This window comes from Haliotis rufescens, unplaced genomic scaffold (assembly GCF_023055435.1).
Source record: "Haliotis rufescens isolate VD_foot unplaced genomic scaffold, xgHalRufe1.0.p SCAF_7, whole genome shotgun sequence".
Taxonomy (NCBI): domain Eukaryota; kingdom Metazoa; phylum Mollusca; class Gastropoda; order Lepetellida; family Haliotidae; genus Haliotis; species Haliotis rufescens.
The window spans coordinates 27,098,657-27,120,168 of NW_025964361.1; the positions used below are offsets into that span (position 1 = coordinate 27,098,657).

General features: G+C 41.8%; 1 protein-coding gene across 2 annotated transcripts in view; it reads left to right on the forward strand.

The window, feature by feature from the left end:
* LOC124146962 (TBC1 domain family member 19-like) overlaps positions 1 to 13,810 on the forward strand; it is a 29,477-nt gene extending 15,667 nt beyond the window's left edge. For both annotated transcript variants that reach the window (XM_048387633.1, XM_048387634.1), the window contains exons 11-18: positions 56 to 130; positions 795 to 857; positions 1,728 to 1,890; positions 2,615 to 2,724; positions 3,156 to 3,247; positions 6,797 to 6,912; positions 8,935 to 9,005; positions 11,150 to 13,810. In XM_048387633.1, the coding sequence (XP_048243590.1) occupies positions 56 to 130; positions 795 to 857; positions 1,728 to 1,890; positions 2,615 to 2,724; positions 3,156 to 3,247; positions 6,797 to 6,912; positions 8,935 to 9,005; positions 11,150 to 11,218 (759 nt within the window). In that variant the 3' untranslated portion in view covers positions 11,219 to 13,810. The remainder of the gene's footprint in view (positions 1 to 55; positions 131 to 794; positions 858 to 1,727; positions 1,891 to 2,614; positions 2,725 to 3,155; positions 3,248 to 6,796; positions 6,913 to 8,934; positions 9,006 to 11,149) is intronic.
* Positions 13,811 to 21,512: the final 7,702 nt, after the last annotated feature.

Consider the following 21,512-nt stretch of genomic DNA (forward strand, 5'->3'; position numbering starts at 1 on the left):
AAAGAAATGTAAGAGATGTGCACATGTGGTTTGTGTTTTCATGTTCCCCTTGTAGGATGTGCTGTACTACGACCAACTGAAGGCCAACGTACTACAGCATGACCTGTTGGTGGACAACTTGTTATATAAGGTAAGTTGTCAGCCATTTGAACATGCCTGATAATTTCGAGACCCATATTTGAGTTTTCTGAAAATGTTAAGATTTGAAATTTACAGCTGGTGAGAAAGGGCACTTTTTCTGCCTCACCCTTTGGGCATTACTATTTTTACAAGTTTTGTAGGTACTCTAAGTTCTTCAGTGTGTGGGGGGCATGGGTAGCCCAGTCGTCTAAGGTGCCGCGATTCGCTGTGCAGAATTGCGTCCCTTGGGCACACCAGAAACCTATGATTGTGGGTTCGAATCCCGGTTCGCTCTGATTATGTTGCTATGTTTGTCAGCACCATACCCGTGCTCGTGGGTTTCACTGAAATGATAAACATTCTGAGACCTGCATCACTTCGGGCTTTCCTCCCACATTAAGCTGACACGCCATGATATAACTAGAATACTGTTAAAAAGCGGTGTTAAACCCAACTCACCCACCCATCTTCAGTGTGTGTTCATCTGACTCTGTACTGATATATTACATTCTGTGTTTCAGTGTGTGATCATCTGACTGTGTACTGATATATCACATTCAATGTTTCAGTGTGTGATCATCATGATCATCTGACTCTTTACTGATATATCACATTCTGTGTTTCAGTGTGTGATCATCTGACTGTGTACTGATATATCACATTCTGTGTTTCAGGATGTGAAACTAACAGCTACAAATGATGACCAGTATTTTGTTTTTGAGGATTTCCTGTACCAGGCATGTAGAACAAAGTTACTTTAAAACATTGCACACTTTTGAGTGAGTGTGTTAAAATTTAGCGTCACATCAGCATTATTTCAGCCATGGAGCGACTCACACTTTTGAAGCGAAAAGCTTATTCCGTTAATCATTGCTTTGACTGTATACTTCAGTATTGTTCTGTCATTGATGTTGACATGCATAGTGTCAAAGGCTACACACTAAACAAAATCGACACTCAACACAGTCATACCCCCCCCCCCCCCCCCCCCACAAATAAACACTCTGTTATGGATTCTTAAGAAGAACTACAGACTTGAAGATCAATGCTTCTCAAAGTTTAGTTTCCATTATTTTTGATTGTTGCAACAACATATTATGAGCAGAGAACCATTTGAGGTAGGTTGGTAGTATAAAGGTTCATTTCATAAGGGAGGTCTATCAAGAAGTTTCAGGTAGGTTTAAGAAACAGTGACTATGAGAAGTTCTTCATAAGGTTTACTGATTGTTTGGGGGTGGGGGCATTGGTGGTCCGGTCGCCTAAGGCGCTGCAACCTGATGTGCAGAGTTGCCTCCCCTGGGCACGCCACGAACCTATGATCATATTTTCGATTCTCTTTTGACCCTGATTATGTTTCTAGGTTTGTGAACACCATACCCATGCTTGTGGGTATCACCAAAGTGGTAAATGTCTAAAAGCTGCATCACTTTGGGCTTTCCTCCCACATTAAGCCGACAAGCCGTGATATGACTGGAATACTGTTCAAAGCAGCGTTAAACACAACTCACTCACTCACTCACTCACTCACAAGCCTTCTATTTAATAATTGTTGCCATGTGTTCTTATAAGATTCTCCTCTCTCAGGTGCTGCTACTTTCTTCCTGCAGGTGCTGTTGCCATTTTCCCGAGATACCCATATCCTGAAGCACTTTCAGCAGAGCAGCGCCACACCCCCCAAGTCGTATATCAGGGGAAAGCTAGGGATTGAGGAATTTGCTGTCTTCTACCCTCCTAATGGGGTCATCCCCTTCCACGGCTTCGCCATGTATGGTAAGCTGTTTGTCAGGAATATTTTTCAGATATGCTTGGATTTTCTTCTATGTTTCATTGTCTCTTCAAACTTCATTTGGTCCTGTCTCCTGTGTTTCAGCATCTCCTCTGTTTCAGTATCTCCTCTGTTTCAGTGTCTCATCTGCTTCAGTGTCTCCTCTGTCAGCATCTCCTCTGTGTTTCAGTGTGTCCTCTGCGTCAACATCTCCTCTGTCAACTTCTCTGCCTTTCAGTGCCTTCTCTGTTTCAGTGCCTCCTCTGTTTCAGTGCCTCCTCTGTTTCAGTATCTCCTCTGTGTCAACATCTCCTCTGTCAACTTCTCTGCCTTTCAGTGTCTCCTGTGTTTCAGTATCTCCTCTGTGTCAGCATCTCCTCTGTGTTTCAGCATCTCCTCTGTTTCAGTGCCTCCTCTGTTTCAGTATCTCCTCTGTGTCAACATCTCCTCTGTCAACTTCTCTGCCTTTCAGTGTCTCCTGTGTTTCAGCATCTCCTGTGTTTCAGCATCTCCTGTGTTTCAGCATCTCCTCTGTTTCAGTGCCTCCTCTGTTTCAGTATCTCCTCTGTGTTAACATCTCCTCTGTCAACTTCCTTGCCTTTCAGTGTCTCCTGTGTTTCAGCATCTCCTGTGTTTCAGCATCTCCTCTGTTTCAGCATCTCCTCTGTGTTTCAGCATCTCATCTGTTTCAGTGCCTCCCGATGTTTCAGCTTGTTCCATGTGTTTCAGTGTCTCCTCTGTGCTTCCTGTACAAGGAGCCAGTCAAGTTGTATTATGTCTACCGGGAGCTCTACATGCAGTACTTCTTCCGCCTGCACAGCGTCTCCTCTCATCCAGAGGTAAGACCGGCTGGATATTTTGCTATTTTTTGGCTATATTATCTTTGTTATCTAACCATAATAATCAATGTAATTCAGCTTTATATCTCATCACCAATTTCCTAAGCATCGCTGACTTTGCATTATGAGTCCCAATGTAGAACAACAATGCATTTACTCTTTTGTACAAAAGAAATAGGTACTATTTATCATATTTCATTTCAGTGTGTACACACATGTTGTTGTAAACAGAGGTCTATAACACTGTGGTGACCTGGGCTTTGGTCACTGGCACAATATTTATTGTCACGAGAGTAAGCTGAATAGGATTGAGTGATCAGTCTAGGTTACCAGATTGATTGTGAGTCATCATACCCAGATGATTTAACTGGAATATTACTGACAATGGCATAAAACAACAGCAACAAAACTGGAGGTGACTTTGTCCACAGGGTATCGTTGGGCTGAGTCAGCTGTTTGAGAAGCTGCTTCAGGAACAGGAACCTCAACTCTTCTACCACCTCAAGTCTGTCGGGTGTCAGCCGTGAGTACAAACCTGGTGTATACTGATGCATGTTCATGACCAGTTGTTGTATTCAGATTGCATGTTAATAAGGCAATAACCGGGCGCAGCCCAAGCGCTACCATCCGCTCATTTACCGCGCTGTAGCACAACAGCTGTCTTGCTATACCGATACTGTGGCTCCCGTGGTTCTCACTTTATGATCCAACACCCCTTTTCAGTCTTAGGGAAACTGACACGCCTTTACGATCCAACACCAAATTTCAGTCTTAGGAAAACTGACACGCCTTTATGATCCCAAACCCCTTTTCAATCCCTTGGGTTAGCCTGCTTAGGGCAAGGGTTAGCCATAAATTCTTACCTTTTCAAAGCGTTAATCCTGGTAATCCGATTAGAGTAATCACGAGAGTGATCACATCGAACGTGATACGAAACACATCATCATACACCATAGCGTTGCTCGACTGGTTCGTCATGTTGATATAAACAATGGCGGGTGTGGCTTTAAGAAAAGATGAATGGGAGGGCGGACAGTGACGTCTCACACATGCGCAATTCATTCTTTACATACTTACGCATGCACGTTAAGGGGTTGCTAATGACCCATTAAACGAGCACTGATTACATGTGATGAGCCTAGCCGATGAACTGACGAGGCATGTTCGAGCCCCCTAAGTGCTAATTGGATCTGAAAAAGTGCGCCCGGTAAAGTGCACAACTCCCATTAATGTTACGTGTGTACTTATATTGCACTAGCCTCCATACACAAAGTGCTGCCATTATTACCCCTGTCAATTGATCAGTGTGCACTCGATTTTCATTCTCGACTCCCTGGGGAGTTTTCAGTCCAAGCTTTACCATCACATTACCATTTCATCCTACCGGGTACCCATTTTTAACTGCTTGGTGAGTCACTTGCCCACGGAGACATCCATCACATGTGCTACGTGTGCTTCAGTGTGGGGCAGGACCTGAACAGCCACGTGGAAGCTGACTTTCATCAGTCCCTGTTGTCACTGTGTTGTTCAAATTCCGTGGCTGATTACTTTACAAAATCCATCATTTATTTCCAAAAGTAGGCTTGTGAATTGCACAGTGAATTCCCATCCAAAAAGCTACAAAATATCTGAACTGCATTAACAAGAATACACTAATATTCAGTAGTTACAGCAAGCATGACTGCAGATTATTCCTGTTTTGCAGTGCAATTGTTTGGATTCCTTTTGGCGCATTACATCACCATTCATCACCATTCAATGGAAGTTCTTGTATTGGTTGCACAAAAAGAGCAAATTCTGCAGTATTTCTGCCAGGGTAATCGATCAGTGGATACCTGAGAGTTCTTTAGGTTCACCCTCTCATGGACTTGGGGAATCCTTCAGGAACTGATTTGCCCACTTTCATTTCCCAACACCGACACATTTGTACCAAATTTTCTTTAACTCAGTATGAAAAATTGAAGGCAAATAAGATTGAAGTGCCATAAAAGTAGTTCATAATTCAGTTGAGCTACAGAGCCGTTTTCAGCTTTATTTCTTGCCTACACTGACGCATTGAAGTGTATCAGTGTCTCTCTCCATGATACCCAGTGAGGATTCAGGGCAGAATATGTCTCCTGCATCTCATGACTGTCCTCACAGCCAACAATTGATGGTGCTCACTTCTGTGACTTGGCTGTGGTGTTCAGCTGTACTGTGTCGTGGTTAGTGTTTCATGGCCACGCTGATATCAGGCCACTCGATACACTCCGTAGCAGTGGTGACTCAGCATAACACCACTGCCACAGGCTAATTTGCATATCACGTGACCGGAGTTTTCACTGGTTTGTAAACAAACTCGCTTTTTCAAAAATCAGTATAGAACGGACTAATGCAAGTATTTGGGGGCGCTTTACATATTGTTTTGCATAACTATATAGATATGCTACTACAACTGCGACAGTGAGTTGCATGACAATATATATTTATGCATCAAAGTGACCGTGTCGCTAGCTCTCCGTTGGGCTTCGATGACAGCACGTGGAGCCGTACAACCAATGTAAACATAGGATAACTACACAAAAACAAGTAGATTTTTACGTATTTGCATACATTCTCAATGAAAGTTAACCATTCTTTGACATTTGTTTATGAAAATGTGTAGACTTGTCAAACATGAAACGGATGAAAAGCATATGCAATATCTTAAATGGACTGTGAAAGATGTGACGAATCGTCACATGGCGCTGGCCTGTGGCAGAGGTACTATGCTAGCTGGCTGCCGGCCGCATGGAACTCTGGGTAGGAGAGTGGCCACTCGATACAGCTGGAATATTGCAGACTTGGCATGAACATCATAAACTCACTCAGTATTAACATGTCGGCCTGAAGGAACTGGTGCATCACAATCAAGGGAGGTAACTTCTTCAGCCTTGTTTGCAGAGATTCTCCAAGTGGCAAGGATGCTATTCTTGTAGTAACTGACTGGCATGATGTTGGGGATATAGAGAGGTCAGTGTGTCAGCTAGGAGAACGTGTTGAATGCTGTTACCTACACAGGCACTTCACAGAGTTCACTACAGCTGCCATCGTTGTCCACTCGTCTCTTGGCTGCCTGAAAATAATGGTGGCCAAAATCCTGTTGCTTAAAATGCTGGCAACAATAATCTGCAGTCAGGTTTTTTACACACAAAAAATTGTGTATTGGACAAGATAGAGACAATGGAAGATATTGCATTGTGGACCTGAAACATGTTTTGACTCCTCCTTTCCGAGATATAAATTCTGTGTGGGAGTTGTTTATTGTACAATAAAACTCTTGTGGTTTATTCTCCCTGCAGTGTTATATTCTACGATTAAACAACTCCCATTCATCGTTTATTTCTTAATTAAGACACAGAATTTATATCTCGGAAAGGAGGTGTCAAAACATGTTTCAGGACCACAATGCAATATCTTTCATTATCTGATCTCTATCTTGTCCGGTACTCAATGTTCGAAAAGTCCACTTTATGAACAGGGGGGGTAAATTTGGTCTTTCTCAGATATTCGGACAATATTCAAGTCAGTTATCTGTATCTTTTCTTCTGTGACATGTCTGTATTGTATAGCGGGGGAAACCAGGACATACAATGTATGTCTCCAACAACTGTACATACTAGGGCTGCGACGGGTAACTCGGGTATTTGGGTCGGGTGGGTTCTGAGGAGGACCCGTCGTTGGTCACGTGACATTTTGTTTAATGACAAAAATTATCTGGAGCTCTGTGGTTACACTACAAGTCACCAATGTTTCCATTTCTTCCTGACTATGCACGCATTCCTTCTGACCTTTATAGGTTTGAATAAAGATCTTCAGTCAACATCAGTGTACACATGACCAGATCGTTTTATACATGTTTCTAAATACATTTTGCCAGGGCTACCGTCAAACTATTCCCAATCGGACATTTTGTACCTAATCTTTAGACTTCCACAGGTACCCAGGTAGGGTCGGGTAATAGCGGGGAGGGTACTCGGGTAGTAAATTTGTACTCGTCCCATCCCTAGTACTTACGCATAAGAAAATGCTCATAAATGCGTTCTACTTTCAGACTGAAAATATCATTCAAGTGGATGATGAGAGCCTTCTCTGGTTTCCTGGCCAGTGAGCAGGTGCTGCTGTTGTGGGACAGGATCCTGGCATACCGGTCCCTGGAAATACTGCCTGGTAAAGGGGACTCACATTTATACAAAGGAATACATTTTGTCTTTCTTTCTTTCATCCTTTCTTTCTTTCATTTAGTATATTTCTGTTTGCTCCTTTGCTCGCTCATTCATTGTTCATTCATGTTGTAGGGGGCACGGGTGGCCCAGTCGTCTAAGGCGCTGGGATTTGTGCCGAGTTGACTTCCTTGGGCACGCCACAAACCTATGATTGTGGGTTCAAATACTGGTTCGCCACGATTATGTTTCTAGGTTTGTAAGCACCATACCCGTGCTCGTGGGTTTCACCGACGTGGTAAAGGTCTGAGACCTGCATCACTTCGGGCTTTCCTCCCACATTAAGCTGACACGCCGCGATATAACTGGAATAATGTTAAAAGTGGCGTTTAACTCAACTCACTCACTCATGTTGTCTTGAAGCAAATGTGGTAAAAATTTACTGGTATCAAGGGAGACAACTGCTCCAGCTTTGTGTCAGCTGTGGTTCTGTAATGAAATGTAGTAATTTACTATGTGATATGTTAGATTTGGGTTGTATTGGTTCGATTTTTGAGTTGTTTGTATGATTTATGTAGTCTCCACATGGATTGTTGGATATAACAAAACATGTTTGAGTATCATGAAGGAATTTACTGTAAAATGACATGGAGTAGATTGAAAGTTATGCCTGCAAAATAAACTCTTCCTGAGGCTGTACCTCCAACTGCTGATTGCACTGATTGTTGCAATACAACACAATAGATAGGAGTTTATATCATTCCTGGTGAGTATTTCATATAGAGGGAGGTTTTTGTAAGTTAAAAAAGGCACGTTTCATTTCTTTAATCAAAACATCAGATTCTTTTAGTCAAAGTCATATGAATATATTTTTAATGAATGATTGGCATGGAAAGAATAAATTCAAAGGAAAGTCGTAAATCATCCAAATATTTGCACCGAACATATACTTTTGCCCAGTGATCCAGCAACATAAATATAAATTTCACAGCGTATATCTTTCAATCTGACCTGATTCACACAACTGTCACAGCTCATCACTTTTTATTCTGTACTACAGTTAATTCCCCTTGGGGATTCTGGGTTAGAATTGATCCTGTTCGGGATTCTGGGTGAGAATTGATCCCATTGGGGATTCTGGGTTAGAATTGATCCTGTTCGGGACTCTAGGTGAGAATTAATCCCCTCAGGAATTCTGGGTTACAACTGATCCCTGTGGGGATTCCAGTTTAGAATTGGTCCCTGTGGGAATTCTAGGTTAGAATTAATCTCTGTGGGAAATCTAGGTTAGAACTGATCCGTATGAGAATTCTGGGTTAGAATTGATCCCTGTGGGAATTCTTGGTTAGAATCGAATGCTGTGGGAACTCTGGGTTAGAACTGATCCCTGTGGGAATTCTAGGTTAGAACTGATCCCTTTGGGAATTCTGGATTAAAATTGATCCGTGTGAGAATTCTGGGTTAGAATTGATGCCTATGGGAATTCTAGGTTAGAACTGACCCATGTGGGAATTCAGAGTTAGAAGTGATCCCTTTGTGAAGTCTTGGTTAGAATTGATCCCTGTGGGAATTCTGGGTTACAATTGATCCATGTGGGGATTCTGGGTTAGAATTAGTCACGACAAGGCTATGCTGGTCATAAGAGGTGACCAAATGGATTGGGTGGTCAGACGCCGTTGATGGCATACCTGTCATCATACCACAATAGCATGGATCATTGTTCACAATATGAATCACTGGATTATTTGGTTCAGATTTGTTTATTTACAGGATACCATCATATAGCTGGAATATTGCTGAGTACAGTTTTAAACAAAATAACAATCAAACCAGCGTTAATTAACCATCAACAGTAGATTGTATCGATGACTATTTAAATTTTTTCATGGCGTGCGTTCCATTACATTCACAATCAATACAGGGAGAACTTAATGTGATGGAATAAAAATAGCTTTTCATACTGTCTGCTGATGATGACCAGTGACCTTGCACCTAGTCACTGACCAGTGGTCATCTTTGCGTGTTTCAGTGTTATCCGTGGCCATCTTCTCATTCCGTAAGACGAACCTGATGAAGGTGCAGACATTTAATGCTGCTGAGGTAGGTGTCGCTTGAAGATATCTGCTTTGACCTTTGTCAGTGTTAGACACTGACGTTTCCATTTACCAAGTAAGTCTTGCGACATTTTGTTTTAGGCCCTGTTGAGGTGTGAATGTCTGTCTGGTAGATCTTCTGTCAACAGTGATTGAGATGGGGAATGGTTGAGGTGTTTAGCTCACCTTGCCAACACTACTATAGGTTGTATATGCCAAGGAATCTTGTATTGCAGTATTATGAAATACTGAGGTCTGTATTGTGATACTTATTACAATGTATAGCCACAAGAATTTTATGAGTTGTATAGCAGGAAGACATTAACAAATGAGAAATTGTTGGCTGCGATGATGTGCAAACAGGAAGATTTTCGCTGTTACGGGAGACAATGTTTTGGAAATGTTGGTGGTGCCTGCACACACATATTGTGAGACTGCTTGCTCCTCCTATATACTTCACCACGACACTACAGAAACTGTGTACTGCTACTCTCTGGTAATGGACAAAGAACTTTCTCCTTCACTGCAGGCCACTGAATGGATTTTTTGTTTGTTTGTTTGTTTGTTTGTTGTTTAACGCCGCACTCAGCAATATTCCAGCTATGTGATGGCAGTCTGTAAATAATCGAGTCTGGACCAGACAATCCAGTGATTGACATCATGAGCATCGATCCACGCAACTGGGATACGATGACATGCATCATCAAAGTCAGCCAGCCTGACCACCTGATCCCATTAGTCGCCTCTTACAACAAGCCTTTTACAGCTCTTACGACAAGCACAGTCACCTTTTACAGCAAGCATGGGTTGCTGAAGACCTATTCTAACCCGGATCTCCACGGGTCCAGTATTAATGAACTGCTATGCTATGCTATGCTATGCTATGCTATGCTATGCTATGCTATGCTATGCTATGCTATGCTATGCTATGCTATGCTATGCTATGCTATGCTATGCTATGCTATGCTCATCTTCCCGAGGCAAGAGAGTTAACTGACTTTAAAAGTCCAGTTTCCACCCTTGACGAACTAGGCTGGAATTCCTGGGCTCCATCGTAGCGCCACCAGTGGCTATTACGAGTTATGTCGCTTCTATGCCTCTCCTATGGACCAATCAGATTCCATCTCGCGTATCATTTGCATTTGCTTCAAACAAAACAGCAGCGCCCAGTCAAGACGAGTCTTACATCGCGAAGTACATCTAATCACGTGAGCACCTTGATTAAGAACATGAAAAGATTTAGAAAATATCTGTGGCAACGTGTTAGCGGCGCACATGCTTTGCAAATCCTGCAGTCGACCGAAATCTGCATGACAGTTTACGAACCGGATTTGGATTTCGGTGCGCGATTTTGATTGGACTATGCATAGACTCGTTAGTCCAGCCAAAATGTAACCTAGTTCGGCAAGGGTCGAAACTGGACTTTTATAGTCAGTTAACTCCCTTGCCTCGGGAGGAGGTGCTATGCTATGCTATGCTCATCACAAGTATCAAGTCAGTATCATACTGAGTGTGTGAAGGCTCTACTATGGAGATACTCATTGTACAAGGGTATGGTCTCAGACATAAACACCCTTCATGATTGATCTCCCAATCTGTGTAAAGAATATTGTATAAAATAGGGTTGTTGGTTCAGATGAGCTAACAGCTGCCTCTTTTCATTCCCTTAATGTATTCCTTAATTTGACAAATGCCAGTTTTGTACATATTGTATTGTGTATCTTATCACCACCTGACAACCCTAATGAGATTGTCATTGCTGCTTGAAGCAGTATTTACTCACTCACTTACAGCCCTCATTAGTCTCAAATCTGTGTTGAAAATCTATGGATGTTGTGTCAGGTGAGCTACAAGGTTTTATTTGTGTAGAGAAGAGAGGAAGGATTTGGACGGTATTTGTGAGCAGGCTGATCGTGAAATGTGACAAGGTTTAGGGTTGTTTGAAAATAGAATTACAAAGGCCATCTCATATATCTGATCAAAAGATACACAGCATTAGGAACTTTAGTATAAGCCACTTCAAACTTCTTCTTCAAAGCTCCTCATCAATAACAAGTCCTCGCTTGGTGGTCAGAGTTGGTGCCAGACTTGTGCAGACAATGATATGGTAAATGATATATAGTATTTCTTCTATATTTGTCTATATTTCAGGCGGTGCTGGCAGATCTGACGACGTTACAGGCTGTGCCTCTCATCCAGCTCAGCCTGTTCTCGCAGTGATCACCAGACAGACCCAGCCTTGCTCCCTCCCACCTTTAGGAAAAGACAAACGACAGATTTGTCTCAACACAAGATAGCCTTATCGCAGTGGGAAGTTTTACAGATGACTCCCAAGTTACAAGATACTGTCACAGATTATCTGTCCAAATGCACTTCGGGCTTTCCTCCCACATTAAGCTGACATGCCGTGATATAACTGGAATAATGTTAAAAGCGGCGTTAAACCCAACTCACTCACTATCTGTCCCAATGAATAAATGATGTAACTCTCGAGACTTTTGTGAGGGTGTCATGGCATTCATTCACAACAGATAGTCCGTGAATCATTGAGTTTCATTGCCGTTTCTAAGAAAGAAAATGGACAAATTCAGATGAAATGTCAACCCAATATTAAGTTTGTTCTGGTGATGTAATTTGTGATGGCATGAACAACAGAGCAGTGTGACATCGCATGGCTTCACATGACCAATTAACAGTGAGATTAAGCTGCACATGTGCAGATATGAGAAAGGTTCACACTCCTTTCCACCTCAAGGTGTTCTATATGATAATGTGACCAGTTTGTGAAGGACATGCCCGTGGGACAAGTGTGTCCACAGTGATGTAATTTGTTTCCATCATAGAAAAGATGTAGAGAAAGTCAGTGTACTCACCTGCTGCTACTACTGCCAGTGCTGGAGGGAGTGTGAAAGATTGAGACATTTTGAGACTCGGATTTGAATGGATGGATGGATGGGAGGATGGATGGATGAAACTTAAGTCAGTGTGTAATCATATATGTAAGAAATATGTCAAAAGTGAAAAAGGTAATTAGGTTATTCCTTCATAGTAAAGGTGATGGATGGAAAGGGATCCAATTCTGGACTCTTTTCTTGTTTTTAATTTTGAATGTCAAGTGATTTGACCAATGACTTCGACTTTAGTTATGCTTGCTTTGGCATTAATATTGTCAGTATGAAATGAAAATCACAAAGGACTGGTTAGGATAAGGGTCTTTTGGGAACCACTGGAATTGTCAAATTTTAAAGTATTGCTATAAACATTATCAGGAGAGTTCACATAGCTGACAACCAGTCTTTCTCCTTTCTGACACTTGCAAGTTTTGGACCTCTGACGGGATAAAATACACGGCTAAAATGTTCAAATGTTATAAAATAAGCGTTTCCTGAAAATCCCTTAAATTAGTCTTTTAACACCTATGCATTTATTGATGAAATAAGCAAAGACTAGTACTCCATCATATGAACACATCTGATATTTTTTATAACAATTTCATAACCGCTTATTCAGAGTTTGAAATCCTGAACTGGTTGAACATAAATACAGGAAGTAAATGTTGAAATTTCTAAGAAAAATATACTCCTTCATAAAAATATTTCTAGAGTATAGGACCTAATTTTTACACATACTTTGAGACATTTACACAAGAAGCTGACAACCTTTGGAATAGGAGTGTGTTTGCCGTAACCAGAGATGGCCAAAATTAAAGTTTGGGCAGAATCAATACAATATCTTACAAAATTCAGCCAATGTGAAAAAGTAAAACTTTACAGATTTTATCCAACAACCATCCTTTTATTAAGCTAATTATTGACCTAGTTACAGGCATTGTCAATACAACCAATTACCAATTAATACGTGATTGTCTCAGTCGGTACATAGTTTTGCAGATTGAGGAGTTTGGGGATAAAATACAATGTAAATGATAATTTGTTTTCACGATCACCATAGTCCTTGCTAATTATGATTGCAAATCATTTTTGGGGTAAATTACTAATTTTAAACCCCAAATATTCAAGTTGTTCCTTATTTCCTCCATTTGGGTTTGGTATCTGTGCTAGACTTTGGACTGCCTCTGTGGTCCAGAGGATAGAACATCTGCTTGGAGAGCAGACGTCAAACTCATGGACGTCAATCTGAAAGACAGGGCTTCCTGTTACCCTGTCAGGCGTTCAGCATTACAGGGAAAAAACAAAAACTGGTCGGTATCTCAGTGGGCTAGCACTTTAAAACTGGCATTAGTCCGAACTAGTACAAGCAGCCACACAAACATGTGCATGCACATCCCTTTATGAGTGAAATCATCTTGAACCAGAGGATATATCCCATTTGACCTCATCTCACCTGCTAAACTTTTTGATTGATTTCGGCAAAAGCACCAGCTAACACAGCACAGCTATTTGAAAACCCTATCAAATAATGTTTAGGGTTGTTCTATTAACAACAGGATACAGTTTCTAATAGGGATGAGGAATATGATATGAAGTATTGTATAAAGTGATGCGCAGTATGCTGTGGTGTGAGAACCTTGGTTGTTTTGTAATGTGCATTGATTAAAGTACACCATAAAAACCCAATGTTTGAATATGCGCTTTACATCTGTGCAATTGTCTGGTTGGGTAGTACCATGCTGAGAACCTATTATGGTCTGGTGAAGATTTGTTAATGATAAATATATACGTTTCAATACAAGAATACTATTTATATATTTATTGTTGCAATTGATATTTGTATTTGTATAGTCATTACAGAATAATGTCAAAATGTCACAGAATAGTGAACATTTTGATTGAATAAACTGAATTATGTGTACATTTTTCTTGTTTTCTTGCACACAAGTATGCTGTTGTACGGGACTTGCTCTGATTTCAGGAAGCCAAGTTGTTCGATTTCGCTCGTCATGCCAAAGGCCAGGGTTGGATTGCCCACATGGGTATAATGTGTGATTTCTGGTGTCCCCTGCCATGATATTGCTGGAATATTTCTAAAAGCAGCATAAAACCATGCTCACTCACTCACTCCTCTGAATTCCTTGTATGGTTCCTTGTCTTTTTTCACACAAGTGGAACAAAATATGTTCGTCCTTATGAATGGCTCTTTATGGAGTCCTATGTTTACGCTGATAGGAAGGGGTGTGGTAAAGGTCTTTTTTGTGCCATTGTGTCAAAAGAAACTTCTGAAATTGACAAAACTCTTAGAAATCCATTTGAAAGTTATCTCATGTCTCAAAAACAAATTCATTTCAATGCTTGTATTTGGTAAAGAACATCTTGCTTGTAATATTTTCAGGTAAAGTGGATGAAAGAAAACAGAATAAATTTCGAGCATGTCTAACAACTTTAAGTCACGTTTCCAGGAACTGTCATATTTGACATTCTGAGTGGACCAACATGACTCTAATCTTACCTCATCCTTAGACGTGACCCGTAATGGGATGTCCTCAGATCTTTGTTCAGCGGTAGCGAAAACTAAGATCTGATTTTAATGAGATAACTGTATCTCTCTCTCTCTCACTCAAAAACTCACTCACTAACTCCACTGTCTGAATTATGGGTACACCAATGTCATCACTACACAAAAGGCAAAATATACATATTTTTATACCAACCCTGTTTCTCTGCAGTAATAAAAAAGTTGTCCAAACTGTTATATTCAGACAATGCTACTGTTCTCCTAGCACTGTGACCAGAATGAGGTGACAATGCTACTGTCCTCCTGGCACTGTGACCAGAATGAGGTGACAATGCTACTGTCCTCCTGGCACTGTGACCAGAATGAGGTGACGGTACTACTGTCCTGGCACTGTGACCAGAATGAGGTGACAATGCTACTGTTTTTCCTGGCACTGTGACCAGAATGAGGTGACAATGCTACTGTCCACCTGGCACTGTGACCAGAATGAGGTGACAATGCTACTGTCCTCCTGGCACTATGACCAGAATGAGGTGACAATGCTACTGTCCTCCTGGCACTGTGACCAGAATGAGGTGACAATGCTACTGTCCTGGCACTGTGACCAGAATGAGGTGACAATGCTACTGTCCTGGCACTGTGACCAGAATGAGGTGACAATGCTACTGTCCTCCTGGCACTGTGACCAGAATGAGGTGACAATACTACTGTTCTCCTGGCACTGTGACCAGAATGAGGTGACAATGCTACTGTCCTGGCACTGTGACCAGAATGAGGTGACGGTACTACTGTCCTGGCACTGTGACCAGAATGAGGTGACAATACTACTGTTCTCCTGGCACTGTGACAAGAATGAGGTGACAATGCTACTGTCCTCCTGGCACTGTGACCAGAATGAGGTGACAATGCTACTGTCCTCCTGGCACTGTGACCAGAATGAGGTGACAATGCTACTGTCCTCCTGGCACTGTGACCAGAATGAGGTGACAATGCTACTGTCTTCCTGGCACTGTGACCAGAATGAGGTGACGGTACTACTGTCCTCCTGGCACTGTGACCAGAATGAGGTGACAATGCTACTGTCCTCCTGGCACTGTGACCAGAATGAGGTGACAATGCTACTGTCCTCCTGGCACTGTGACCAGAATGAGGTGACAATGCTACTGTCCTCCTTGCACTGTGACCAGAATGAGGTGACGGTACTACTGTCCTGGCACTGTGACCAGAATGAGGTGACAATGCTACTGTCTTCCTGGCACTGTGACCAGAATGAGGTGACAATGCTACTGTCCTCCTGGCACTGTGACCAGAATGAGGTGACGGTACTACTGTCCTGGCACTGTGACCAGAATGAGGTGACGGTACTACTGTCCTCCTGGCACTGTGACCAGAATGAGGTGACAATGCTACTGTCTTCCTGGCACTGTGACCAGAATGAGGTGACAATGTTACTGTCCTCCTGGCACTGTGACCAGAATGAGGTGACGGTACTACTGTCCTCCTGGCACTGTGACCAGAATGAGGTGACAATGCTACTGTCTTCCTGGCACTGTGACCAGAATGAGGTGACAACGCTACTGTCCTCCTCGCACTGTGACCAGAATGAGGTGACGGTACTACTGTCCTCCTGGCACTGTGACCAGAATGAGGTGACAATGCTACTGTCCTCCTGGCACTGTGACCAGAATGAGGTGACGGTACAAGAGATGTTCTCTCAGTACTCAGTACCACAAAGGTGGAATTTCTTAAGAGATCTAAAACATTACAACAAACACAGCGTCTGGGACACCCACGCGTTCTTCAGGGAGTGGAACCACGAGTTTAAGAACCCCTAAAAGTCAAATTATCAGTTGCCTATGGCGACCGAAGTTGCACAAGACATTTGGAACAGATTAAACGGATATATTGATATCAGAAACTATTTCATAAGTTACAGTTGTCACACATCGCAGATTAAAACTCAGTTGTCAAGTCAGACTCGTCAAACCAGTTTTTACGTGGAAATAATCATGCTGCAATTCCCAAACCAAATATTTCCAGGATATTAAAGAACACAGAATGCATGCTCTTGAAGTTGAAATTATAGAGACTATAAATTCTAAGCAATTTTAATCCTAAAAAGCTAGGAACATGTTCATTCCAGGCGCCATTTCCTTGGCATTTCATTAGAATAACCAACCCGTGTCAATATTGCAGTGCTGTGTATTGTCATCAATGCTGACCGATATGGATGGTTCTCAAGTTGGCAGTGCTAGTCAAGCGTGGTAATATATTCCATGGCCTCTGAGTGATGTGCGGCACTCATGGCGCTCTCAAAGACGACACTGACTGACGGGGCTCACCGAGGAGTTTTCCGGACCTGACCGACAAGATAAGATAACACATTCAATCAATCACGTTCCCTGAAGCTTCCTCTATCATGCCAAGTTTCAACCAGCCAGCATCAAACAACTAGTCGTATGAATGAGCACTCGGGTATTGTATTGAATTAATATCATTTACAAAACGGTTGATATTTTATTTGAAGGGCTTCTAAACACTTGAATGTCCCATCGACTCAGCTGAGTCGTTGAGTGATGTGACTGAATAATTTACGTTGCTTGTATTTTTTGTGTGAACCACTGATTGTGTTTTATGTCTGCAGCCAGAAACGGCACTACTGCATCACCGTGTGCAACATCACGACGTCTTGTAAATAACGGTATCTTGGCCAGATAAGGGGCGGTGGGGCAGCCTAGTGGTTAAAGCGTTCGCTCGTCACGCTCAAGGCCCGGGTTCGATTCCCCACAGGGGCTCAGTGTGTGAAGTCCATTTCTGGTTCCCCCGCTGTGATATTCTGGAATATTGCTAAAAGCGGCGTAAAACCATACTCACTCACTGGCCAGATAAACCAGTGGTTGATAGCATTAACAACGAAGCATGTTTGGGTATGATGATGCACAATCATGGCGGTTGCACGGAAATTCTTAATATAGTTGAAATTTTTTGATCAATTTAGTTGCTTACAGAAGGTCCCTTAATTGTTCCGGGTCAGGATAGGTCCTGAGAGCCAATAGACGGGGATCAGATAACAACACATTACTGTCAGGCTGGCGTCGTGTACCTCCACTCCCGTGATGATCCGCGCTAGAATTGGTCTTCAGCAACCCATGCTTGTGGTAAGAGGCGACTAACGGGATCGGGTGGTCATGTTCGCTGACTTGGTTGACATATGCCTTCTGATCCCAATTGCGCTGATCGATGCTCATAATGTCAATCACTGGATGTCCTTGTCCAGTCTTTATTGTTTGCAGGCCGCAGTCGCATAGCTGGAATATTGCTGAGTGCGGCGTTAAAAAAAACAAAAACAATAAAACCAGCGTTAATTAACCATCAACAGCAGATCGTATGGATGACTATTTCAACTGTTTTTCATGGCGTGCGTTCTCCTACATTCACAATCAATACAGGAGAACTTAATGTGATGGAATAAAAATTGTTGGCGTTAAACAAACAAACAAACAGTGCACCCCGACGAGTGGCACAGTCATTTATAGGCTGCCCTGATATAGCCTGAATGTTGCCGACTGGGCGTCAAACCAAATTCACTCACCAATGCCGCCGTCTTTGGCTTAGTTTCCCTGGAGACCTGTGAAGATTCCGGGGTAGAATAGGTCTTCAGCAACCCATGCTTGCCGTAAAAAGTGACTATGCTTGTCGTGAAAGGCGACTGACGGGATCGGGTGGTCAGGCTCGCTGACTTGGTTTGTAATGTCATCGATCCCAATTGCGTGGGGCGATGCTCATGATATCAATCACCGGATTGTCTGGTCCAGATTCGATTATTTACAGACCGCCGTCATATAGCTGGAATATTGCTGAGTGCGGCGCTAAACAACAAACCTACCAACCAACTAGTTTCCCTGGTTGTACTGAAGTGATCACCATTTCTTCACCACAAAGGTGCCTGCTTCCTTGCCATGGAACCAAATCTAAACCCACTAAGAAATGAAATCCTCAGAACGAGTAACTGTCTTTAACTTGCAGGGTCATTTCATTGAACTGGATACCAGGAATTGATTGAGTGCTTCCCTGACAACTAAAGAACTCAAAATCACTACGTCTTTACGTGAAATATACATCGAATTAACTTACAGGAAGTCATTTACATGTTCATACAACAGTATCACGTGCTGTGTGTCAACTTCTACGATCAACCATTTTGATTTATATCTTACCACTGTTTGGAATCGGCAAATGCCTTTGTCCGCGCTAGCTTCTGTTTGACGGCCTATTGATGAACGACCTCTCATAATGTTATTCCCCCCATTTCAATGAGGATATGTTTATTGGCAGACATGCATTCAGTGATTAGTTATAATGTGAAGTATTCATATTATAGTCTCCCGTTTCATACAGCGAAATGGACACTTAGATATCACATAATCGCATCTCAGATTCTCGCATACATACATGTATTTATTATAAAAAATAAGCATCATTACATTTTTTTTACCCCTTAAAACAATTATTCAAATGAAATACGAGTAGTAACATCTGAAAGATTATCTTTAATGACACTGACGACAAGAATTCGTTCGTTAGGATGAGAATTCAATATTTTCTATTATTAACTTGCTAATAAAGGTTGCAAATAGTGGACGCGAGGCATCACTGTAAACCTAGTTATTGATCATTCATTCGCTTCGTTCATTGATGGTTTTAGATTCATACACGACTTTAGAATACAGTCATATTCATAATAAAGAATATTGTTAATAGCGTTTATTTATTTTTTAATTATTATTTTTACTATTTATTTATTTTTTTAATTTAAAAAAAAAAGTTGTTTTTTTTTTTGGGGGGGGGGGTGTATGTGTGAGTGCTTGATGAAAGAAAGAATGTTTAAATTTATGATATTGCTTCATAAGCTACACAGAAGAAGTTTGAGTCTCTGTGTCGATGGTATATCAAGTTTCGAAAAAAGTCTAAAGACGTCAGATAGCCCTTCCCCCAATGTGTAAAGAGAAACACAAACCTCAAAGTTTTAAAAAAAATTCGTGCATCTGATGTGTATATGTACATGTTCTCAAGGAAAGTACACTTTCACAAAATCTTCCCCATTTTAATTCAAAATATTGACTCATGTTGAGTTTATTGTGGACGTTTCTCTAAATGGAGAGGAAACAGTACACCAACATACAGTGTAGAATGCACTTTGCAGACATAACCTTTGCAATAAACAGGCCACCTGACGCAAACGTTCGTTTGTTGCAGGAACTATCCAGCATGCATGATCTGCAAAGTTAATGATAAAAACGTGAAGTGTTTTTGGTATGGAAGTGAAGTTTCAGTTTTACAACTGTTTGTTAGCATCAGTGATGAGGTTTGCCGCAGGAGGTAGGGGAGAGGCTGAAAGGCGATGCTCACAATCTTATGACGTTCTGAAAAGCGATGCTGGAGATTGATTAAAACCGTTAAAGAAATGTAACGTAATCTCAAACAATCCCGCTGCCTATAGCGGACAGGTTAAGACTCCAACATTCCTCCTATATTCGCTCAAACGTGTTTTTTCTTCCTGTTCTCGTGACTGTGTTATGACTGTGTCAAGATACGGAACCACGGAAGGGCAATGACTTGTGGCTTCGCGAAATAAAAAATATTTTATAATCTTCATTATATAATCTTCATATATATCACCAAAGACCTATTCACCACAGACCATCGTTTTCAGTCTGATTCCAGACCGCCTCCGTGGTCTAGTGGTAGAGCGTCCGCCCGGAGAGCGGAAGGTCCGCGGTTCGATCCCCGGGCGCGTCATACCAAAAGACGTTTAAAGATGGTACTTGTTGTTACCCTGTCTGGCGCTCGGCATTTAGGGGCTAAAACAAGGACTGGTCGGCTCGAAGTCAGTATACTGTGTCTGAGTGGGGTATTCATGTTAAACTGCGGCATGGTATCTCAGTGAGCTAGCACTATAAATCGGCATCAGTCCGGACTAGTGCAAACAGCCACACAAACACACACACGTACATGCACGTCGCTATATAAGTGCAATAATCTTGGACGCGACGTTAAACCCCATTTCACCTCACCTTTTAGTCTGATTCGATATATACGCGATGCTAAAAATAGCCGTCCATTCAAATTACACTCACGAGCGAGAGAAGTTCTGTGCGAATGTACTGATAGAACAGAAGCAGCTGCGGCAACGATATCCCCGTGCAGCTCCCTATTAACGATTTTAATTTTGACTTAGTAGCTACACAGAGTTACGTGTTGCCCTTTCAATGTTTTCCTAATACGTCCCCGATCCAAATCTGCATCTCACTTTATATGCTTCGGCAAAGTGCAGTCGTCGTGATTTAACGACAAATGATTCACTTCCTAAGACACTTTATCAGCCACTGCGCTCTGTTATGGCGGCCCAAAATCCGTAGTCTCTCGATAATTCCATCCTGAAAAGTACATAGAAAGTTGCATGATAAAAAATATAAGTGAACCTATTTTAAGGCAAGTGTTTTTGGAAGCGAACCGTGTGAACTTTTCGTGGGATTACGATTCATTTACATTATGGCAGGGTTGTTAGTGTGATATGTTCCGAATCGGGTATCCTTAAGGAAAACACTGTGGACCATTCCGTAGTTCATCTCCCTGAGGCAAGGGGGTTAACTAACTTTAAAAGTCCAGTTTCCTACCTCCTAGTCGTATGTGAACAAGATTTGATATGAAGGCGACACTGATATGAACAGAATCGTCCAGAAGGCGACGTATCTGGAGTGATCTGGTTCCGTACTGATATTTACGGAATATATATATATATATATATATATATATATATATATATATATATATATATATATATATATCCTCGATTATCCAGTATAGTGATCTCCATTCTTATATGATCGATACATTGGGCCCGTTCGCCGAAAAAGAATTGCTCGAAATGTTTTGACTTTGCTGATGGCAAGTGCCTTGCAAAGAAAATAGATCATTAAAAAACACATTGTCTGGAAAGTTGACCGGAATGCCATCAACCGCTCGCATAAAAGTTTCACGTGTTGAAGTTATCGGATTAAATGGCGGAATGGTCAGCCATGCGGTTTGATTGACAGGTGGC